Genomic DNA, 25,074 nt, shown 5'->3' on the forward strand with positions numbered 1-25,074 from the left:
TCTTAATATTAATATTGACTGACAAGCTACTGAAACAAACTGGAGGCGAAGGGGCGGGCTTTGAGCTGCGCCCTGTGCACTCATTGGTTAGCTGCGGTGTCAGTCATTACAGTTTCCACAGACCGGATGTTGCGCAGTAACTGAGAAATTGTCGGAAGTTCGATTCGTGTGGAGAACAAGCAGCAACTTTTCCAGTTTGTTAACACGCTAAACGTTTTAGTTCACTCGGTTCGGCTCATGGCGTACCCGGGTTACGGAGGGGTAAGTAGGCCGTCATACTCGCTGGGACACTTTTTTCTTGGCGCTTTCCTGGGTTTCCCTGAACGCGTCGCCGAGTTGTCACAGCTGAGCTAATCAGGCTGAACTTCACACAGCGGAATCTGCTAAAGGGCTGTTTGCTCTTCACAGCCTGTTAACCTCGTTAAATACACACATTGTCAGTCCTATTGTACTTAAAAAGGCCCTCTGCCACACTTACAGCCCGTTTTTACTCATGTCTGCACATTATGTTCCAAATCCGCATGAGCGGGAATAGCTAGCATAATGCAGTTAAACTATAGGCAAGGCATATACATATGTATAGCGCATCTCAGACACAAGGAAACTCAATGTGCTTTACATGATAAAACATTCAACAGCTTAAAATCAATAAGAACATTCAAAATCATCAACAACATGACCAAAAAATCTCTCTCTCAATCATACGCAGTAGAGAAAAAAAAAGTTCCTTTAACTTTGATTTAAAAATGTTCACATGTGATGCTGACTTCAGCTCTGCTGGCAGTTTGTTCCACTTCTTTGCAGCATAACAACTAAAAGCAGCATCACCATGGTTACTGTGAGCTCTGGGCTCCACTATCTGACCTGTGTCCATAGATCTGAGAGACCTGCTGGGTTCATACCTGACTAACATCTCACTGATGTATTCTGGACCAAACCCATTCACACATTTATACACCAGCAGCAGAACTTTAAAGTCTATTCTGAGGCTGACTGGGAGCCAGTGTAAAGACTTTAAAACTGGACTGAAGTGTTCTGATCTCTTTGTTCTGGTTAAGACCCGAGCTACAGCGTTCTGAACCCGCTGTAGATGTTTGATGAAGACCATTACAATAGTCCAGTCTGCTGGCTATAAAAGCATGGACCAGTTTCTCCTCATCTTTCTGAGTCATTAAACCTTTCACTCTGGAGATGTTCTTTAGGTGGTAGAAGATGTTTTTGTGATAGATTTGATCTGATGCTGAATGTCAGATCTGAGTCAATCAGAACACCAAGGTTTTTGACTTGGTTTTTAGCTTTTAAAGGTCGAGACTCAAGATACTTGCTGACAGCAGTCCTCTTTTCCTTGTCACCAAAGACAATCACCTTCATCTTGTCATGGATACATTTGTGAGAGTAGAAAAACGGACTTAAAGAATGTGTCAATTTACATCAAAAATAATCATAGTTCTTGTATTCTGGAAAAAAAAAAACTGTCAGAAATCCACCAAAATATTACGTACAATTTTTTTTTAACAGGGTATCTACAGTATATTCTGGCATATATTGGCTCGTGTTTTGAAGATTTCATTCCTCATATTGGGTTCCAGGTGTTTTATTTTTACTTAATTTAGTTTATTACATTATATGACAGATATGGTCAATTTAAGTAAATAAAGTGTAACTGATTCCGATTCAAACCAACCGTCCCATGGTCCGAAAGAGTTTTACAACCTATATCAGATTAAATTGAACAATATGATCAACCTTCCTGTAACAGCAACATTCTTTTCTCTAGACTTGGGCAACTATTATCACAGCAGGGGCCACAAAAGGTCTTTTCCGAGGGCCACATTATAAAAGTTCATGTCAGCGTTTGGAATAACAACTCATCTTTGTATATTTTCTTGTGGTGTTTCCTTTTTTGGGTGTTTAGTTCCTTTGTGTATTCTGTTGTCATTTAGTATATTATCTCATCTTGGAATTATTTTGTGTGTTTTTGTAGTAATTTTGTATTTTTTTGTCATTTTGGTCATGGTTTTGTGCATTTTTTGTATAATGTTTTGTCTTTATGCATTTTAATCAATTTGTTAATCTGTGATGCTTAATTATCTAAAATGAAATTTTGTGTGTTTTTGGAGTCATTGTGTGCATTTACTTTACTTTTCCAATGAGTAAATAGGGTGACCATAATTTTATTGTTTTGGAAAACATCCATTCATAGTATTTTTTTTTTTTTTATCCACCATCACGTAATAATATCCAAATCTCTTGTATGCTCTGTTTTTCCACAGTATGGAGCTCCAATGCCAGGTATGGCTGCTCCAGGCATGCCACCACAAGGAATGCCAGGAGGACACATGGCAGGTGGACACATGGCAGGTGGACACATGGCAGGTGGACCAATGCCTGGAGGACCAATGCCTGGACAAATGGGTATGCCAATGGGTGGTGGACCTATGGGAGGTCCCCCAATGGGTGGGGCACCAATGGGAGGTGTCCCTTCTTCAGGAGGATATGCCCCATATGGTGGAGCATATCCCAACACATTTGGTGCCCAACAACCAGCTGCTAATGACCCCATGTGGAGTTATTTCACAGCGATAGCAGGCCAGGTAAGAAGTCCAAATCTCTTTAAACTGCACATTTATGATCGTATTTCACTCATCCTGACAACAGTAAGAAAGGCTGTGTTTGAAGGGGTTGAGGAAGCGTAATGTGGCCGTCATGTCCCAACATGTATGTGTCCTTCTGGAGCGCGAGGAATGAACAGGAGAAAACAGATGAATGGATGCATCAGTCTCAACATCCATCAATGTTTTGATGTTTTAAAGAAGCCAAAAATTGTGTTTTTTTTAAAAAAAAATTGTTACTTTTGCCTGCGTGTTTTACTTTTCTTTCCCTTCACACGTGTGCATGCGTTTGTTCTGTGTGTCAGGATGGTGAGGTGGATGCACAGGAGCTTCAGACATGTCTGACCCAATCCGGCTTCAGCGGCAGCTACACACGTACGTTTTCCAACCTTATTTCCTAAAGACAAAGACTGAATGACAATAATATCAATAACAACAGAAGGTCTAAATGAGGTGGTTTTCTTTTCAAAAAGTTTTGGTCAGGGTTGGAGTCAATTACAATTGTAATCACGTAATTGATAACGAATTACAATTCCTTTCCCACACATATTTGACTATTATTAACTTGTTATTGTCTCCTCCCCTCACCCTCTAATAGCACAATATCATTATTATCAAATCACACACACATTGTCTATAACATTTTTTCTGTAATTGTCTCTCTTTGTGTTATATATGGCAAAAAATTAAAAAGAAAAGACAATTAATTACAATTACGATGTACTTATAATTGTAATTTTAAGCAATCTGCTGGTGTTGCAATCTTAATTGAATCGTAATTCAATTTAGATAATTGACTTTGTAATTGTAATTGGCATGAAAATTCTGTCAAATCTGTCATTTATAATTTCATTTCATTTACTGCAAAACTTTGGATGAAAAACAAATTGATGGATAAGAAAAATGTTGAGTATAATATATTTATAAAACTGACTCATTATCATAACAGATTGTTTATTTAAAACTCATTAATTGTGATCAATTGCACTTTAGAACATAATTGTAATTGACTTTCAGGGGATAAAAAAAAAATAATCATAATTTAATTGTAATTGGGGAAAAAATGCCGTCACTGTAATCATAGCTGAATTGTATATGAACATGGATAATTCTGGATTTGGTGTTTAAAACTCTAAACAATGACATAAGGTAGTTAGTGCATCAGCAAAGGCATCAAATACTGATCTGATTTAAAATAAACACTTTAATAGCATTTTTAGTTCACACCTTTTTGTTTTCTAACTCGTGCTGTTTCCGTCTCCTCAGCCTTCAGCCTGGACACGTGCAGAATCATGATTGCAATGCTTGACGTATCCTCTCACACACAATCCTAATGTCCGTCATAGCACGGCGTACACTGATACTTTCCACCTGAATGTCTCGAGCTGTTTGCACAGTAGGTGTGTCTCATGGTGGAACCAGGTAAACCAGCTGCTAGTTTAAAAACAGCCTTAACCAGGCCACGACCAGAGAGACTTCACTGGAAAAATGGGTTTCAATGAGTTTAAGGAACTGTTCCAGGCACTGAGCGGATGGAAGCAGAACTTCATGATGTTCGACCAGGACCGCAGCGGTACCGTTGAACCCCACGAGATGACTCAGGCTATCAGTGCGATGGGTGAGTCCATGCTATGGAAGAATGTCACACATTGACCTGGAATGACTCACTGATGACAAACCTTCAGTCACTCTTTGCTGTCATTATTGGTGTTTGTTTTTATTGTGAAGATGAGTCATCAAAAACAATGAGTTTATCAATGAAAGTACCTCATTCCATATGTTAATCACAGCCATAGTAGCTCAGAGTACTCTCATTCTTTCCTGTTTTGATGACGTCACTGACTGTTAAACTTCCCCAAATCATCGCAAAAATGCTGAATAGAGTCAACTACTGTTAATAATTTGACATTTTATTCTTTAGGTCACCTGTGTCAAACTCAAGGCCCGGGGGCCAAATCAGGCCATTTAAAGCTCCCAATTTGGCCCGCAGGAGAAAGTAGAAATGACAGCGAAAACATGAGTCATTGTGTCAATGACCAAATACTAATTAAGTAGTTGATATTCCAGTTCCTCCAAATATGCAATTAAATGGTACAATTCTTTTCCCATGCCTATATCACAAGTCATTTTTAACCCGAAATTGTTGTAAATTCTACAATTTTGCCTAAATTTTCTCCCAAAATTTAAAATGATCACCAACTCAGTTCATACACCATCTGCTGAACCTGCCTTCTGATGAAGCTCATTTTCAATCACAAGATAACATGATTAGCACTAGTCTCACCTTTACATGTAGCAAGAGATTTTGAACGGGATTATGGGTTGAATTAGACACGTTTGTCCAATTTTCACACTTTCTCGACATTCAATCAACTGTTTTCCAGTGGAAAAATACTGTATAAATGCTTAATATTCTCCCATAACGTGCATGCGAGACATTTTCATGTCGTAATGGGGCCTGATTTTATAGAGAGTCGGAGAGAAAAAGAACAATTGTGATTAAAAACATAATGAATTGTGCTGAATGAGCATGTTTTTTTTACTACCAGAATGTTTCCCTTTAAAGTGCATACAAGAGATGTAATCACTTGGCCTTTTTCCATGGACCTTTAATTATAAATCATGGCTATGTTCAGGCTAAGATTAAAAAACAAAACAAAAAAAAACCAGATACATTGTTGCCATGGTAACTTGTCCATGAATCAAAGCTGCTCACTTTGTCAGGACTTGTAAAATTCTACTAAACTGAACTAAACCTGTCAGAAGAATCTGTTGATGTATTTTATGAAAGTTTTCACCCACATTAAAGGAGTATGGCTTTGGTAAGTTTTTTTGGATAATTTTTCTTCTTCTTTCTAACAGGCTACCGCATCAGTCCTCCGGCGCTCAACGCCATTATGAAGCGCTACAACAAAGGAGGTAGAATCTACTTTGACGACTACGTGGCCTGCTGTGTGAAACTTCGCGCCCTGACAGGTACGACTTTTAATCGTCTGCGTGACAAACCAAGCATCGTCTCTCTTTGTCTCACTGGTGACCTGTTGTCTTCTCCTGGGACAGAAAACTTCAAGAGGCGAGACACCATGCACCAAGGGAGTGTCACATTCCAGTATGATGACGTAAGTTCCCCAACATCCCAGTGTAGGACCACATGTAGGCAGATGATTAACATGTGTGTCTGTCTCCCGTTCACAGTTCATCCTGTGTACCATGGCCATCTGAGCACCAGCGCTCGTCCTCCAACAGTGCCTGACGGGACAGCAGGCCAGTATACCAGACTGATGGACAGAAACCACTGCTTTCAAAGTTCACTCCAGCTTTAGTCTCGTATGTCTCAAAGGGACTGTATCACAATATGTATTGTTTTTCCATGTGCCTATTTTTACTATAAAAACACCACTGATAACACATGTGCTATAGTTAACAAGCAGAGTCCTGATATACTGTATGTTTTAGATGAATAAACTCAAAGGCTTTGTGGCCTGTGTTTGAATGTTCACAGTAAGCAGAGTAAGGCCAGATGTGCCATAATGAACTTTGAATATGCACTCCAATACAGCAAATCACCATAAATGAGTTGATTTTTAAGAAAACAAAAAAATTATTTCACTTTTATGTTTATTTCGGTAATTTTGTTTTTAAAAATTGTTACTACTTCCTTTTTCGCCCACATCTCTTTCACAGGAACACCTGCGCACAGTCACAAACACGTACACGTTAAAAAACAGGAAGTATCGATATGTGGTTTGTGCATGAGTGACGGTGAGTGTCAAAGCAGACGAAGGAATTTTAATATATTTTTTTCTACAATTTATGCTCCATGGACCGGGACTGGTTTGCAGCCCAGTGTTTGAGCACCACTGGTGTAGGATATAGCTACTCCAGTTAGGGAAAAAATTACATCCAAATACAAAATGATTCACTGGTTTATAAGTATGTATTTGTTTTAAATTTCCCCTCACACTCACAACCTCCTTTCTCTGTTATTAATGATTTTGATCAAACATTTTTTGTGTGATTTGTGTTTTCCTGCCAATCTTCTATATTTCAGCTTTTTGTCATGTCTGTAAATATACATTTCAGAGTGCCAATTTAACTGCCTACTGTTTCTTTTAATTAACGAGCATTGTCCCTGATGAAGAAATAAAGAAATACAATATAATTACTAATATTATCATGGAGTTCTGGCTTACTTAAGTTATCTTAGGTTGATCCATAGTTAAAACTTTACATATAATGATAATTTTGTCGGCAGAGTATGGAAATATAGGGATTAATTACTGATACAGAAATGATTCTTTGATTTTTAAGTCGATACTGTAATTGATTTTAGTTTTTGTAGTTATTTTTTTTCCCTTTTCATTATTTTGGATTTTAGAGACCTTTTCTGTATTTTTTTTTCTGAAATAACATCGGCCAAAAAGTATAGGATTCACCTTGGAACGAACACCAGTCTTGCACTTATTTATTCCTCGTCTAACATAGCATTTAATTTCCCTTCATGTTATTCAGTTTTTGATAAACCTGTCCTATTAAAACTGTTTTTAACATTTATGATCTCAAGACGGTAATCGTAGTAAAACACGGTTGCTCGGAAACAATGAAAAACGGCAAAAATGTTCTGTATTTATTTCATTTGGAATTGACACGTGAAGTATAACTTGCACTTCACATTTCAAATGCATTTTTTCTAAATGTTAACCTATTTACATTTAGAAAAAAGACAATTTCAGGCAATTTTAACAACTTTTTTTCCTCTTGAACAATGAGTGGCCACTAGAGGGCGGTAAAAGACAGGAAAAGAAAAATAAATGGTGTTCACGAGTAATGTATCTGAATATATCTGATAAGGAATGCTTCATCAGTCATAATTACTTAAATGAGATTTTTGAAAATGTAATGAAACTGAATGATTTAAAATGTGTCCTTTAATGATACAAATAGATAAGTAAAACACTGGCATCACCCTAATAATAAAAAATAATCTCTATCTAAATCAGTGCACAATATGTGTGGATAATGAAATGTATAGCCTAACAAATAAAATAAAAAAGTTGAATGGAGTCTTATCATATATAAAGGCCAGACGCAGCAACAGGAGGTCGAATCCATAGGACATCACTACACCTTCTCTCACAGGAAGCTCCACCAAAGGTCAGCTTTGTTTACCATTACTTCTTGGATAATGTTGGATCCTGTGGTGTGCTTGATATCGATGTTCCTCTTATTTCCACTGGTAATAATGTGCTTCTGTTGGCTTTTTTTTAGGTTTTAAACATGAATATATTCAGATCTTCCTAATCGTTTTTATTTGTAAATATCGAGTTTTTGTACATTGTTTCAGAGAACCCTTATTTAAACCATTTTTTAAGCATTGTAATTTGTCATTGCCATATAACTGCTGTATTTGATTTTTATCTTGAAGTTGGTACAATACAATATTTCAATAATTTTAGCTTTGACAGAGAAAAAGCACTGAGGATGTGCTCACAGCCTCTGTTTATATCTCAACCCACAACAGATGACACGTGCCGACGTCATGGCAACAGAACCAACTCTCCCGAGTGGCTGCTGCAGGACAACCTGTGACGACATCTTCAAATTCAACCAAGAGGTTTTGTTTACACAGATTTTTCATTTTTGCACAAATGTTGGTGAGATTCTTCAGTCGTAATCTGTTGGATAAAATTCCTCTTATGGTTGTCTGTTTTTGAAATGCAAAATATTTTCATAATATGCCTTTGTTCTGGCAGAAGTCACGTGGTTATCATAGGCCTGGTTGAGCAGTGGTTCTCATAATAATAATATCCACTGTTATCCAGGAACTTTATTATTATTCGCGCCATAGTATATAGTAATCCTAAGATGTAAATCTTTGTTTTATTCAGAATGAAATAGGTTGAAAGTTACCAAAATGGGGTTTTAAAAACCACAGAAATTGGTAAAATTTTGAAAAATAGAATTGACAAAAACATAGGAAAAGTGGTAAAAAGGGGTTCCAAGTGTCAATATTGGCTTAAAGGTGACAAAAATGGGGGAGTAATTTAAAAAGTAGGAAAAATTAGTTTGAACTGACAAATACTGCACGACATTTTGCGAATGTGGTTAAATTGGAAAAAAATAAGCATGAAATGTGGTGACAGGAGGTTAAAAGTGACTAATGCGAAATTAGGTGGAAAAGTGGTGTTACGGGTTTATAAGTGTCGAAAATGTGCAGAAAAGTCATTGGAATTTAATGGAGAAGTTGCAAAAATGGGAGTAATGTAGCAAAAATGCATAAAAAGAGCAAATATATGGCAAGAAAAAAGTGATAAAAACAGGTCAAGATATTGCAAGTTTGGTGTAGTGGCAGAAAGAGGATAAAGACATTGGGTCTCGTGGCCCCAAATGGCGCCCTGACCCCAAGGTTGAGAACGCCTACACTATGTCTCTTGTGGGTTAAAAAGACTGTCTTTTGAATGTACATCAATCATCAGATGTGATGTTAGCGTCTCCTTCCAGCTTTAAACTAAGTACAACTTGTTGAACTTGGCATGGCGTTCCAATACACACCATAAACAAAGTAGAGCCGCGGCCGCACGAGTCTGAATTTGCCCGTGAAACCACTGTAACATGTTTTCTTTATGCTATTGTTGCTTACTTTAAGCTGTTGGCTGAAGGCTTGATTTCTCATGCTGCCAACATTTTTGATTATAAATCAACCGTCCAACACATGTCTGAAGCTGATGATGTTTTTCCCTTGGTGCTCGGTAACACTGCTGCCTTCGATCGAATCATTTAAGCAAATATGGAGGTTACATGGCCGACTATTTTGAGTGGGGTCACATGTTTTGCAGAGCAGCAGCAAACCATATTTTACAGCCTTTTACACCTTGTCTTGCCTGTCTGATCCTGAACTTTAACACAGGAAAGAACACATGGTTTTGTCTCTTTTTGTTGTCATTTTGTGTACTTTTGTTTCAATTTTTTGGACTTTGATAACTACAACAACACAAAGGCAAACACAAATGCACAAAATGAGATAAAAATAAACAAAACGACAACAAAGAGACCAAACCTTCTGCCGTTCCCTTGATTAATCTCCAGATTGGTTGTTATTCTAAATGCTGAAATAATTTACTGATAATCACCTTTTTTGTGACCCCCACTATAATGAAAGTTGCCCATCCCTGATTGAGATACTTCTACATCAACTTAGTGGTTAAGATTAAGATTGACTGCACAATATTAATGCTTGATAAGAACGTGTGATAGTGGAACATTGTTGGAAACTAAAGCTTGCAACGTCAACACTGAAATGTGCAACATTAACACAATAGAGAAATAATTCTAAATCAATCTCATTAAATCTGTAATCAGGATGCGAGAAATCTGCTGCCTGTCCAGATGCGTCTCTGAAACATCTGTCTGTGGCCTAGCCGTCAGCTTTCCTTCAGATCACAGCTCCACTGGAACTTGTTTGAACATAGTAATGGCTTTTGTTACTCAGAGTGATTTCACAAATGTGTGAACCAATCCCCAGATGTCAGTGCGCTGGCTGCTTGGAGCGCAGGCTGTAAAAACAGTGGTTAACAGCAGAGACAGGAGAGCGATACCTGCAGGGGTCACGCCGCATCAAAGAGCTGAAGGTGGGTTTTTTTTTAGAAGAAGCAGATTGTGCTTTTTATGCTTTCCTCGTTTTCTCCTGTGCATCAGGAAGATGGGACGTCCTGAGTGGCTTTAGACGTTTGCAGCTTTCCCTCTTAAAGCTTGATTTCATACAATCAGTTGTGTGTGAAGATGTTTATATGTTCACAATCCTGTATCATGGTTGCTTCACATGTGGATACACTCATAGGAGAGATGTTTTATGTCACTTTAAATGTTTGTATATTATGTACATAATATTAAAAAAAATTAATTTGGGAAAACTTTTGACCACGAGGGGTGCAATGCCCCCCTTGCCCCTGCAAACTCCGCGAATGCCTGAGAAATCGAATCACTCTGAGAAGTTTTTCTTTCTCTAGTTTCTACATAGATTTTTGGCTTAATTTATTTATCTCCACTTCGCAGGGTCGTGCCGACTGCTGGTGGACTGCATGTTTTTAACGGTGGGAACCAATTCAAAGACTTGGAGAACAAAGAGAGGTTCTAGAGTCAAAGTCGTTGCTGGCCAAAGAAATGCTTGGAAAAATGGGGGTGTAGCCAAACTGAGTTCAAGTTTTAATGATGGGAATAATTCCTGGAAACCTGATTACTGTGAGGTATAAAAAAAGAAAAGGAACCAAACTAGATTTAAGGCGCCCCATCTTTTCAAGAGTGCATTCTTGAGTGACAGCTCACCATTTAGCGTTCTCAGTCCGTCAGTAGACTGTAAATTCCTGTCACTGCATTACCTAACTGTACTTTCTGCTCGTACACGGCCAGCTGGGATCAGATCACCCTCTGATCCACAACCAACGGAGGCTTTAGGGGAAGATGAAGGGCCGGAGTTTAGCGTCGAAGATGCACGATTCCCTATAGCTGCAGGAACAGCTTCACCTGACTCAAATCTATCTTCTAACTTGTGGAGAACTGTTTACAGTAAATCACTACAGAAGCAGGAACAGCCAATCACTGCTTCAGGTGCTTAGCTCAGGTTGAATCGCGGTCAGCTGCTTCTGCAAGGATGCCTGATCCAAACGCTTTCAGCATAACTTCTACAGTTATTGTGAAACATGGCACAATTAAGGAAAGCATCAACATCGGTGGGTATTTTTGTCATAACAATGGATTAGATGAGTTAATGCAATGATTTGGTGTAAATGCCATTGTTCGTTGCTTCCTGATACCTTCTTTAGGTAGAAGTTTGGGTGCGCTTTAGCTGCATTCTGTGGGAAAAGTCAATAAATAACACCCAGTCAGAAATTTTTTGGCAACATTCAAACACAACAAATGACAGTTTTTGATAGACGATGTACAGATTCAACCAGATATTGCAACAATTTCAGGCTTTTAACCTATTGTATCCTTTATTTGTGACTAATGGGAGTTAGATATTGCAGCAAACGTTATTTTATTGGGTTAGCAAATGATTCACGGTTCAAAGCTGTGAATGTGTTTGAGGGAAGATTGACTCTCACATTTCTGTGTAGACTTTCCTGCAGGCTCCGTTCATGCTGAAGGTCATTGAGTGTCATGTCAGTGATTTAAAAACAATTTCATCCATTCTGCAACCTGTCGAGGCCTGTCCAAATCTGCAGCGGGCATAAGGCGTGATATAGCGTGTGTAGGTGTCCATTTTCACTAAATACCTGCTGCATCCTCTGCACGGTCATGGGGCTCATACAAGTGCAGAATAGGGGTACAGAGAATATCACAGCAAGGCAAATTGATCAAAATTCATGTTGGAATTTAGAATAATGACCAATCTGAAAAATAATACAGGAAAGAACAATTTTTATGGTGATTTCTTTTTTGTTCTTTCAGGAGTTTTGTGTGTTTTTCTTGTCATTTTATTATATTTTTTTGTCATGTTTTGAAATAATTTTGTGTATTTGTGTGTTTTTCAGCCACCTTTGTGTGTATTTATGTTGTTTCATGTGTTTTTGTCATTTTGTGTGGTTTTGGAATGGTTTTGTGTTTCTATTGTCGTGTGGCGTAGGTGTCATTTCGATAATTTGTTTTTGTCGTTTTATTTTTCTTGTCGTTTTGTGTTTTTATATCATTTTGTATTTTTTGTTTTTGCTGTTTTGTGTTTCACTTCTTATTTTGTGTGCTTTGCATGTCATTTTATGCGTTTTTGTCATGTTTGGTGTAGTTTTTGAATAATTCTGTGTATTTCCATTGTCATTTTGTGTGATTTAGGAGTTATTTTGGACATTTGTCTTGGGTGGGGGGGGGCTGCACAAATTTAGGGAGAACATGCAAACCCCACTTGGAAAGGTACTACAAGTCAAACAAGAATAAAAAATAAAGTTATGCCAAACAAACATTTTTAATATTGCATGTCATTGTTTTGTTGTGTTAAATATATATATATATATATGTATATATGTATATATATATATATATGTATATATATATATATATATATATATATATATATGTATATATATATATATATATATATATATGTGTATATATATATATATGTGTATATATATATATGTGTATATATATATGTGTATATATATATGTATGTATATGTATATATATGTATGTATACTGTATATATGTATATATATGTATATATATATATATATATATATATATATACTGTATATATGTATATACAGTATGTATATATATATGTATATGTAATGCTCAATGTTAATTTGACAGTGGAAGTGAAAATGTAGTGATTGAACAAAACCATTACATTATAGGGATAATAATTTGTGTTCGATGCAAATCATAAGTAGGACCAAGACTATTCAGGATACATTAAAAAAAGGTACTGTTAGAAAATCTGGTTCTGATCATTATGGAAAAATAAAAATCTTTCAGGCTCAGGTTTCTAATCAAAATTTTTTAGAAGAATAAAAATGAGGCTTACCTAAAAATAGAAGTGTGCTGCGCTCATTCCTCTGACATGATTAGGGATTACTCAAGTATCTGGAGCTGCCTCCCGGCCAACTCCACCCCATGCTCCCCTAAAAAGGCAGTCCATACGTTTCAGAAAAGGGCAGGACCTCCATTTATTTACTGCTGCTTCCTATGACTTAAATTCAGGGCTGTCCCATGAGAACTTGATAAAACTGTGACTTGTGGAAATACGCTGCAGCCACTGAGGAAACGCTGCAGACCGACAGATCCAAACCCTGGACCAGGACCATCCCCTGGATGCACATGGCATGGGCTGTGAATGAAAGGATCCTTTAGTTTCTGCTTTTCTTTTGGAATTTCTCCATTCAGCAGAGGATTAACTCAGTCATCAAACTTTAAAATCAACCGAGGTACGTAGATTTGTTCTGCTTCACAGTTTAAGAGTTTACAGGTTTTTGTCATTCTTGTCTCTCTTCTTACAGGGACGTCATGGTTCCTTCTGTCTACTGGCTTCTGCTTTTGATGGGATTTCAAGGTCTATGGGCTCAGGAGGACTATGATGAAGAATATGAAGAAGAAGTGGTGACCAAAAAAAAGAAAACCAAGCTTTTGTCAACAAACACCCTACCCCAGAATGGAAAATGTGAGTCTTTGTCACACAGATGCTCTTAGCCGGAGATTTAAAAAGAGAGGGAAGTGCTGCCACAGGTGGAGAAGTATAACATGGTTAGTTAACAAGGACACCACTGGAGGACGCAATCCACTTGAATGATGGTCACTGCGAGGCTACTTGGAGCCATCCATCTTCTGTGTGAACACTAAGCGTTCTGTTGCACAAATGTTTCATTCTCTTGTTTCCTCAGGCACATTCTCCCTGTGACATGCTGCTACTGCTGTGGATAAATGTGATTTATCTACAGCATAGAGTATACCAGTAACCTGCTTCCAAGTCAAGTTTATTTCTTGTTACATTCATCTGCTTTTCACACTCGCACCATTTTAGCCCGTAAAGCCTAATTGGCCTTTAAAAAAGTCTTTGGGTTACTGACATTTATTGTATCCTAAATTTGTATTTTCTTTCCTTTTGTCAACTTTTGAAGCTACAAATATTTTGTTATAAGACAAATTTCCTGAAAATCTCAGGTTTTCTATAAAGGAAAGGTCTAATCATCTATTAGTGCCGTGGTTCCCAAGCTTTTTCTGCTGCGCCCCCTTTGAAGAATCAAAAAACTCAGAAGACCTTTCCATTGCAAAAAAAATTAAATATAAATGCGTTAAAAAGTGTTACTTTTTTGGAAAAAAAAAAAAAAAAAATCTGATTTGCACTATTCTCTTTCAAATCTCATAAAAAGAACAAACTTTGCTCTTGCATATTTTAGAACAGTAAGAAAGCTCCTTATTAAGTTCTTAAGTTCTACCTTCTCTGCCTTTTTTGTATGGTCCTAGTTTTCCTTAAAGTCCTTAATTTTCTCTGTTCCTCTCATTCCTCCCAGCTCTTGTGGATGAGGACTGTGGCCTGGAGTTGGCTTTCCTGATTGACAGCTCAGAGAGCGCCAAGGAGAACCATGCCCAGGAGAAGCGTTTTGCTTCAGATGTGATGGATCGGCTGCAGGGCCTGAGGCTGCAAACTGGCAGAGGCCTCAGCTCCCGTGCTGCCCTCCTTCAGTACAGCAGCCATGTCATCATCGAACAAACCTTCAAACAGTGGCGAGGCGCTGAGGACTTCAAGGCACGCATTGCTCCAATGACTTACATCGGCCACGGCACCTACACCACCTACGCCATTACCAACCTCACCCGGATCTACCTAGAGGAGTCTGACCTGAGAAGCATCAAGGTGGCCATTCTGCTCTACGATGGCATCTCACACCCGAGGAACCCGGATATTTTTTCAGCTGTGGCTGACGCCAAAAATCAGGGCGTCCGGTTTTTCACCATTGGAATCACGCCCGAAGCCAACGCAGAGGCTAACATTGCACAGCTGCGAATGATTGCGAGCTCCCCAGCCTCTCGATACCTTCACAACCTCCAGGATGTTGGCATTGTGGACAAAGTCATGAAGGAGATTGTGAGTATTAAAAGAACCCAAAGAGAACTTAGTAATGCAAACCCCATCATGACAAGAGTTTGGCTCGTGCTTAATAAGTATTACACAACCTTTGTTGGTCCCAAGACAAACAGATTGACTTGGAAACTGTCAAAACTAACTGGTAAACTCTTTGCTTTCCAAGAAACAAAATGTGGATAAAGTAAGTAGTATATGTGCTTTCTCTATCGACAGTAAACAATGAGCATTCAGGAGTCAGAGTTAAGAATGAGCTTCACATGTTCAAAATATTGTCGATTTTGTTCTGAATTGATGTTTTTGCTTCCGGTCTGCATGAAAGCAACTGTTAGCTCCAACTATAGTGCTTTGCAAAGGACAATATGAGCACAACTAATGCTTATGAGAACCAAGGCTGCCGTCTATAATTAAATTATCATTTCAAATGAACAGAAATGCACTGTATTATGGGTAAGAGGAGATACAGTTGGAGAGGACACAGGCTATACACAGTACATGTCAATGCTAGTTTCAGTGTGTTTAATTAGACGAGTTGAAATATCCGTATAGGCAATAACAGCCATTCCCAAATTGAACACAACCATAGCTAACTTATACACGTACAAACCTAAACTGGCTAACCATAAACCAGAGAAATTTAAATATGTGCTCATCATTTGTTGTCAAACTTTATCACTCTGTCCACTTGCAGTAATTCTCAAAACTTTGAATTATTAGATATGTTTCGTCCACTAGATCTGTAAAGGCCCATTAAATATCATGAATACCTCCTCCCTCATCGGAAGTCATTACATCGAGAATATTAGATTTTATTTGATCTTTGTTTGCATTTATTTTGTCTACTTTGAGACAGTTGAGAAGGTATAGTCTACAAATAAACATTAGTCAATAAAAAATAAAGACTATCTGCAAATATTTCGGCTGTTTACTTACAGGACAAACTGGTTACTTTTCTAACCTTCCCCTTTAAATGGCGACACTTCCGGTCCTGCTAAAGTCCCATTCAGTTTGGAGTCTCAATACCCAAAGCACGAGCCTGCACACACGTAGAAGTGACTCCACAGTCATTCTTAATCATGGTTCCAATGCTTCAATGTGCAGTCAGGACCAAACTCCTATTCATGCAAGTCAATCTTGTACACAGCGTGCGTACCCGTAGATCCACGCACATATACATTCATTAAAGAACCTTTGCATTCATGTTCACAGTCACACTCAGTATACTCATCCCGATTTAACCAGAAGTCACATTTATTTGGCTTCTGGTTGGCCTCCCGAAGCTGCAAGTTTGAAAACTGAATCGAAATTAATTGCTTCTAGCCAGAGGGGGCCACTGTACGGTAGATGGGAAATAGAAAAGACCATTAAAAGCAGACCTTTTCATACGTTGCAATGTTCCTCCAATCTTCACTTCCAAGGCTTCAATCATCAATCCCACCCACGGCTGTGATTTCTTGGCTTTTTTTTGCTTTCCTCATGTACACCTGCTACTTGCTGTCATAGCAACAAATAGTGCCTTTGCTTCTGTGTTGCAACATGTGAAGAGTTTGTGTTAATTGCAAGTTGTTGCTTTTATTTTACCTCAGGAAACGGTGGTAGTTGTTTGATACATCCACTACTGCATTAAATACAGAATGTACAGCTCACCATAAACCCCTGCTGTGGGACCAGTATGTGCAGAAAGTTGGCAAGAGCTCCTCCGAATGTCCTTCAACCTCTAGTTTTATAGTTGAAAGTGCTACACCTCTAAATAATGAAAGATAAGCATCACAGAGCTACGGTGCAGACAGACTTTGCCCTGTACGCATGCGAAGGGTTTTTATCTCGCTGCCTTGCTCAGGCAAAGCATCTGCATGTGATAAGTGTGAGCCTCTGAGATCCGTTGCGTCACACTGTTCAGTTCACTCGGAAAAGGCAGACTGTCTACTGCGTCTTCACATGTGTCTCCCTACCACAGCAGCATCCGTTGGATGTTCACCCAGACCGTTTTATTAGCCTGTGCATGTGGTTTGGGTTTAATCACAGAGGAATTCAACCTATAGACATATAGTGCAGGGAATGGGGTGAATTTGAAGCTCAGGCAACATGATTCTGCAAGGGAGGAAACAGTGGGGGTCCAGGACAAAAGTAAATCAGCAGAAGGAGCCTAAAGGCCATTTGAGCAGCAGGTGTTCCCATGCAGTTAGTGTGTCTCCTCACCAGCAATCTGATGGCAATATTCTATAAACTCAGAGGAACCACATGGCTTTCATCAATGTTCTTTGTTTCCTCTCCACAGACTGCTCTGGCGGATGAAGGCGTGAGTCTCATTTTCTGCTTTTCCACACAGCCTCAGTGCCATGTGTCTCTGTGCCAAGTCTCACTCTTGTTTTTCTTTGTTTGAAGTGTCCCTTGGCCCTGAGCCAGTGTGCATGTGACAAAGGTGAACGAGGACCCATTGGACCTCCTGTAAGTATTACCCCCGAACCCAACTGGCATCTAAAACTTTGTTACTTCAACACAAACTGTTGACACGCATCTTATGACACACTAATTAAAGTCTATACCACTTTGCAGGCTTATCATAATAGATACTGCCACCTAGGATCATTTAAAAACTACAAAATGTACAAGAATTTCCACACATACACATGCATTCACAACAATGGTCACATTAGAGACTCTTAAGAACCCAACGGTATGTTTTGAGCACATGGAGAAAACCAATAAAAGCACAGGGAGAACATGCCAGTTTGAAACTGAAAATTGCTGCAGGAAGTTGAACGAGGGTCTCTCTTTTTGTTTTTTTAAGTAATCATTCCAATAACTCTGACATGGCACACCTAATAAACCCTTAGTGCACATTATTGTGATGCGAAAAACAATACAGGAGAAAATGTCTACAATCTACCATAAAAACGAGATTAACGAATAAATATGAAGAGAAGTTGTTTCCCATGTAGAACAAAAAGGGATCTTCAACCCATATGACAAAGCTAGCTCAACTTAATGACTATCGTACAGTATTTAACCATTACTTGTAGGAAAAGGAGGCGATTTAGAAGTTGCTGAGGTCGACACGTTTGACAAACTGCTCCATTCACCTGGTTTGGTTTAATGAGGTTAAAGAATAGAATAGAATAAAGTTTATTGCCATATGCACATTCCAAATGAAGAACAGGTACAACGGAATGCTTGTGCATGTCCCACAGTCAGATTGTATTTTTTTTTTTTTTTTTTTTTACAAACAACAAATACAATCGACAATAAATCAGCAAAGACACTATAAGTAAAGGTGCAAAAACAAGGAAAGGACACAAGTATACTCAACAAAAAGATAAATAAATAAATATAAAAGGCATCGAGTGGTTCCAATCATTGTGTAGACTTCCGTTCAGCTGAAAGGCATGCGTTAAATCTGTAGTCAGACGGATGAAAGTGGCATCCAAATGCTGCGCTAACCACCAATTTCAAAGTCCCATTTCTGCTTTCCTTGCAATTCCAATGTTTAAATCCCTCCATTGTTATGTTGCTGGTTACGTTTGGAATAACATCACGACGTGTAAGGAACACAATGCCAATGCCCACATTTAATAGCATATTACTGTGTTTAAAGGCTAAAAATTTGATACAAATGACCCCAAAGACATTTCTGACACAAAATGACAACATAATAATAGCCCTTGAATTCTGGTGATAGATTGCTTTACCTCACTGCAAATAAAACTTGCAAAAATACAGATACAAAGTGCAAACAAATCAATTGTTATAATCTAAATCTTATTTAAGGTAAGTGTAATTATTATTTCCTCTTTCCTAGAAAAAAAACCCTCAAATTATATGTACTATGTTGGATGAATGCAAATGTTATCTTAAATAGATTACTATTAAGTATAATCCATGTTATAGATCTTATTGTTTTCACAGCCAATTATTTCACAGTTTCTCTTCAGTGTAAACTCTGAAACTGCTCTCAGTACTCTGGACCATCCCCATATTCTGATTGCATGTCCCTGTGTAAACCACGTCCCCCCCCCGCTGTCCCTGAAAGACACAGACACCTTTAAATGCACTTTAATACACAGCACAGCTGACAAAGCGTTGTTAAAGCCTGTAGGCTGTCTAATTGCTGGTTTTGGGTGGGGTTTAGTGAATCCTATGGTTTTTTTGAAAACCTTTCCCTGCAGCAGTGAGAGCAAAGCAAACGTCACACATTCCTCCTCTTGTTTATTAAGAACAGGCCTTAACATAGACTCACGCTGGAGTTCAGTGGAGGATTTTTTGAGACCATATGTTGAGCAGATAAGACCAAAACGCATGGCTCTCTCCACTTTCCCCTGTCCTGTCACGATGTGAGCTTGGCTTTTTATTACACACAGAGGGTCAGCCACAATTAGACGCTGCGGTTTGGCTTTGATGTTTCAGAGGATGGGAACCAGAGTAATTACCCTCATCTGTAAAACTTAATGCTTCTAACAAAAGCTGTTTTACATCACAGTCGGCAGGCACTCAGTGGCAGAAGGACCTAGATGTCATGAGAGGGACGATCAGAGAGATGGGAAAAGTCTGTTATCTACATCACACAAAAGAAGTTCTCTGAATGTGCATCATGTCTTGTCAGACGATAACGCCGAACTGTGAGCCCTTTATCACAGAAATGCTAAAAACAAGTTGAATACATCGGTTGATAAAGACTCCCTTTGTATTGTATGAGGAAAAAGTAGTTCTGTTACTTGCTGGCAATAATTCCACCAACTTACAGCAATATGTTCACTAAGGTTTAGTCTGACAGTAACTGGATTTTGAAATGCTAGTGAACAGGTTAGCTCTGCTGGAATTAGACAATCCGTAGCTCGATTAACACAACCGGATAGTGACGTTTGCCAATCACGCTAAGGACACACGTAAGCTCGATAGGAATCAAGACTCTGGGTTCTGTTCATGCACCATTTTTTCTCCTATGACTGTTCCCTGGAAGAAGAAGATTGCATAACTCATAAAACAGAATAGCAGGCAGGATGCAATAGAAGACGCACTTTTGAACGGACAAACAAACCAATTTCATGCTGCTAAAGTACACAAGCTACAGCATCGTACATTGACACTATTTTCAGCCATTATTATCTCCCTCTTTGGGCCAACCGGAACTATGTCAATAAGCAAGGTTTTGTAAAGGATACAACTCCACCCATGGGTGCGGCATCAGACTGGGTTTGTCAGGAGTTTGGTTTTCTCTCCTGCATTAATACTCAGACGAGACAAGAGGTCCCTTAATAACTGGTCGAGTGTTAGAAGGTTCTGAGGTAACTGAAGTCAAGCAGGGGACTCTATATTACCTGAACATGGCTTATGCCAATTTTAAGCAATTGGTACCTCACCATAGCAGATTTTTTAAAACGTCTACCCCAAAAGATTTGGAATTTTTCTCAGTTCTTAGCCATGCTACATTTAATTATTGTTCTTTTTGAAATACTTTAGTTTTTGTCTGAATATTTTTTTCATAATATGCTTGTTTTGTTGGTTCACTCATGTTTTTCTTTAAATGCTCATTTTGAACACAATAGAAAAAGTTGCAAAAAAGTACACTTTTAGAGGCTCCCGTGTCACACCAGCTTGGAAAACTGAGGCCGGATGTGGATTCATAAGAAAATAATGGGAGTGATTGAGTCTATGTTTCTGTCTATTGGTGTACTTCTTCCTAAAGTGCTTTGTGTTATAAATAGCTATATAAGTGAAGTCTAGTTAGCATTTATCATTTACCCTCTGAGAAAGAGTCTTGCCCTTGCTAATTCACATTAATCTTCAGGGTAAGAAGGGTCGCCCTGGAGATGATGGAAGCCCCGGCCCAAAAGGACACAAGGTATTACCAAGTCATAACCCAAGATGTTCTTATATCTCATCCAAGCCTAGGTGAAATGCTAACGCTCTGTCCTTTAGGGTGAAAGTGGGCTCAGTGGACTTCCTGGACGGGATGGAGGAGAGGTGAGTGGACTGTTTTCCACAAGACACGAAGTCAAGTCTTTCTTTGTCGTGTCCTTCTGATCTAACACAGCTGCTGTGTGCACACAGGGAAAACCGGGATACAAAGGAGAGAAGGTATGTTCCACATTCTCCTCAAGTATTTTATCACGCCACAAAATAAATTGGAATGACCACATTTAAAGGCAATCTGTGACAGAGAATACATCATCCAGATGTAATAAATGGGGTCGAAATTGAAAATATTGAGATAGTTTGTTCTTTGATGTCAGGCCTATCTACATATCTCTGGCCTATAACTGTGAAGAAATTGGATCCTGTGAAATTGTTACACAAATTGCACAGCAGCTCCTGGCAGGAAAATAAAGAGTTTGAACTCATTTTAACGAACAGAAGAGATTTGATTTAATATTGAATATTCCATCATGAATGTTTCTCGTTTCAGGGAGAGAGAGGGGAGTGCGGCACGCCAGGAATCAAGGGGGACAGAGTATTTGTTGTTTAATGAGTCATCCTTTTCTCTTTTCTATTTTCCTTTGAACCATTATTATAGTGGAAATTGAACTCATTAGGCTTCTTTTTTCTCATAGGGTCCTGAAGGGGCCGTTGGCCCACGAGGAAATCGAGGACTTCAGGTGAAATTTCTCTTTCTTAATTTTGAACAAGGTTGCTTAACTCATTGCAATAGTTTGCACGTTCATGTGTGAAAACCATACATTTCACTGGTCATCAGTACCCGCAGTATCTTGACTTCAAAATTCATTAAATTTGCTTCTTCAATCTTCAAAAATTGCGATCAATTCATGCATTATTTGGGGAATTTCATTGAATTTATGAGTTTGGAGAGACTGGGATCTCTTGAACCAATTTGATGATTTTACATAATAATTCACATTTTGCAGTAACTTTTTTACCCTGGAGTATTATAACTGTCTGTTAATTCTAAAAAAGAAAACACACTGATTGTAGTTAAATGATGATTATCTTTCACAGGGTTTGCCTGGTCCACTTGGAGACATTGGGCCTGAGGGTGCGATGGGCAAAAAGGTAGGAATACACCAAAGAAGGTGTATGCATTGGGCACAGTATGTCAAGATTTAGTTGATTGTTTTTATAAACTTCACATTCTGCTGTGCTTCGGCGTGCCACCTTGTGACAATGAGTACCAACCACAAAAACAATACATCACGTAAATGGAACAATTATGTACGTGAGTACTAAAGTGATGGAGTTCAAGAGCTTGATGGCAGCCGCAAGACGGCTTGACCTTCTATAGCGTAAAGGCTTCTGAAGCCACTCTCCTGAAACACTTTGTTGGCATAAAGTGGGTGCAAGTTACTGTTTGTTAGTGTTCATCATTGCTAGCAATAGCATCCTCACTGCAGCCACCTGCCCAACTCATTCCTGAGGGACATCAATGGTGGTAGTGACCTTTTTAATTACCGTAGGTTGTCGAGTCTGTTTCTGTCAGATGTGCGAGCACCCTCCCCCGAGCCCACCACACCAAAAATACAGAGCATTGACCACCACAATGTTAAAGGCTTAAAGCTACTCTGCCCCTTTTATAAACTGCCTCCGTGTGGCTGGAGCAGTCTGGTTTGTTATCCAGCTGTAACCCCGGGTCAAGGAACGGCAACCTTTAGCATCAGAAGAGGCATTTCTATTTGGCGAAACTTAGGTTAAACAGGTGAGAAAAAACTGAACACAACAGAATGGAGCAGGATTTTACATGTCTTATGGATGAGCTCATCCCTTCTGGCCCAACCGGATGGAATAACATTTAAGGCCACCTTTTGAAAAGCTCATTTTTAAAAAATTTGTTTAGTTCTTATACAAGTTTGGACCACCGAACTAAGTACCGTAGGAAAAAACAAAGGTCATCTATCTAGACTTGGGGAAAATAGTTGACAACATGTTTGACTGAACAAAATTCACTTTCATACTTGTCATATTTACCCTTCATAACAGTCAAACAATGCAGGGTTGTTTTAACCCGCCATGACAAGATGTATGTGATGATAAAGATTTTATATTGATTTATTTTATGGTTGTACAAAGTAAGGTCATTGTGATGTGAATGTGTAGTACGACTCTGTGGAGCTTTGAGGGTTTACCTACTGATTAACATCTATTACCTGGAGGGCAAATTTCAAAGTGAAGGTCTGACGGCTCATCCATGAGAAAATGAAACAACACAAAGGCGATGGATATTTCAAGTGTAGTAGTGTGAAGGATCCACAGTAAAAACAGACTGCTGGACTTCAAAATATGCAAGCATTTGTTCCATCATGGTAAACACCAGTATCTGATGACAGAAGAATCTTCGGAGACAGTAGTAAGAAGTATTGCAGTGCCGAAGTGCATTGCTGCAGGAGTCAACCCTCTAGGGAAAGGCTACAATGACTCGCAAGCTATTGAAAACAATTTTCCAACATCCTGATATACGTCTGATGTCTCTTTGTCCTTCTCCAATGTATTTTGGACCAGGAACTTTACAAAAATGGATGGCATTGAGTGGTTTAGGTTTGACCGCGCTATTGCGGATCGCTGATTATAGAAACTAAAATGAAATGTATAGCTTTAATCTAAAATATTTTTCTTACTGTTATGGAAAGTCAAAAAACCCAACTAGCTTCATCAATTATTGGCCTACTGGTCACCAGTTGAACTGTTACTCCGAACATAAATTTGCTTTTACGTACCTGTAAATCCTTTCTTTCGTCATGGCATTGGAGTTTTTAGTGATATTAAATATTCTTTCTCTGTAGCTTCTTACATTGACTGAAAAACTGCCCTTTATACCCTTTTTCTCCCTTTTATAAGGTCGGCATATGGTTCTGTGTCTGAGTTTTTACAAACATGTATTATGAAGGCCAAAAGAACATTGTTTTTGTCCTTTTCATCTCAACAACAATAACAAATTGTTCTGTACTTGTGAAGTATGTAGAAATCATGCAAATGGAAGATAGAACACATTTGGTGCAGTGTTTGTGCTTTGATCCACAGCAGCTAATCAGAAGACGAAAGGGTTGCACCTAATTGGCAATAAACTTCTTTTTACAAGCTGGGTTTTGTGGCTGTTGGTGAACAGACGTTGGCAAACTTTTTGGTAACCTTCAAAGCCAGTGTTACTTTCCAAGCCCTTGTTCTAATTCAGAGCTGTGCCATAGTTGTGGTAAAGTTTAGGGATCCTATCAAAGTTCCTTGTAAACGGAGGAAGGTAAGTACCTTCACAGAGAATGATTTATTTTCAAAGAAACCCAAGAATTGTCCCAAATGTGCCACAAGGTCAGCTCGGCACGTTTGCGGCACGACAGCACATTATTCAGCAGTCTTTTCTTAGCTGTCATTCATCATAGTATCACAGCGCAGAACCAAACCACGGCAAACATAAATCATGTGGAAAGTATCCCACAGGGTGACGGACTGGCCCAAGAACTCACATCTGAGAGGAAGCTGATGCATATTCGCAGGACAATGGAATATTCTAAGGGTATGCCTCATGAATGTTGTCCGGCCCAATGAGAATCAAGCTCTACAAAGCCCCCATGTGTGACCTGCTACCTGTGGTGGAGGATTCCATCACCTGTGCTGCTTCATATGGAGAATATATTGGTGTCAGTCTCTTCCAGAGTTAGATTAGGACTCTGACATTTACTCTCTCAGTTACTCCCTCACATAAATAATAGCATACACGTCAAGCAGCAGAATTTTTTCAGACACTTTTTTCTTCAAGTTATGATCCATCAGCGCTGAAACATCTGAAGACACTCAGCTGTTATTAGCTTGTCAGCTTATTTGTCTGTCCGTAGAGTTGAAGCCTCCTGTCTCGTGTGGTAAAATGGACCAACACTCGCCGTCAACTATTCCCTACTTAATTATTTTGGAAGAATGTTCATGTTGATAGTCTGGCTGTCATCCTTGATCACCTGA

The 25,074-nt window shown here is 38.8% G+C and overlaps 2 protein-coding genes across 3 annotated transcripts in view; both read left to right on the forward strand.

The window, feature by feature from the left end:
• The first annotated feature begins 104 nt into the window (after positions 1–104).
• LOC114478572 (grancalcin-like) lies at positions 105–6,708 on the forward strand. The gene is made up of 8 exons (XM_028471737.1): positions 105–261; positions 2,274–2,594; positions 2,918–2,987; positions 3,879–3,922; positions 4,083–4,230; positions 5,475–5,588; positions 5,673–5,731; positions 5,808–6,708. The coding sequence occupies exons 1-8, from the start codon at positions 238–240 to the stop codon at positions 5,832–5,834; spliced, it is 807 nt and encodes a 268-aa protein (XP_028327538.1). The 5' UTR covers positions 105–237; the 3' UTR covers positions 5,835–6,708.
• Positions 6,709–8,211: 1,503 nt separating this feature from the next.
• The window catches only part of LOC114475948 (collagen alpha-1(XXVIII) chain-like), a 38,859-nt gene continuing 21,996 nt past the window's right edge, over positions 8,212–25,074 (forward strand). The window contains exons 1-14 of one of the 2 annotated variants that reach the window (XM_028467180.1): positions 8,212–8,226; positions 10,135–10,240; positions 10,665–11,338; positions 13,305–13,528; positions 13,601–13,761; positions 14,612–15,186; positions 17,462–17,482; positions 17,569–17,631; positions 20,969–21,022; positions 21,100–21,144; positions 21,232–21,258; positions 21,587–21,631; positions 21,732–21,776; positions 22,135–22,188. In XM_028467180.1, the coding sequence (XP_028322981.1) occupies positions 13,608–13,761; positions 14,612–15,186; positions 17,462–17,482; positions 17,569–17,631; positions 20,969–21,022; positions 21,100–21,144; positions 21,232–21,258; positions 21,587–21,631; positions 21,732–21,776; positions 22,135–22,188 (1,083 nt within the window). In that variant the 5' untranslated portion in view covers positions 8,212–8,226; positions 10,135–10,240; positions 10,665–11,338; positions 13,305–13,528; positions 13,601–13,607. Of the gene's footprint in view, positions 8,227–10,116; positions 10,241–10,664; positions 11,339–13,304; positions 13,529–13,600; positions 13,762–14,611; positions 15,187–17,461; positions 17,483–17,568; positions 17,632–20,968; positions 21,023–21,099; positions 21,145–21,231; positions 21,259–21,586; positions 21,632–21,731; positions 21,777–22,134; positions 22,189–25,074 lie in introns of those variants that run through there. The other variant, XM_028467174.1, reaches the window with a different exon arrangement.

The sequence above is a fragment of the Gouania willdenowi genome, chromosome 2 (genome assembly GCF_900634775.1).
Source record: "Gouania willdenowi chromosome 2, fGouWil2.1, whole genome shotgun sequence".
NCBI classification, from domain to species: domain Eukaryota; kingdom Metazoa; phylum Chordata; class Actinopteri; order Blenniiformes; family Gobiesocidae; genus Gouania; species Gouania willdenowi.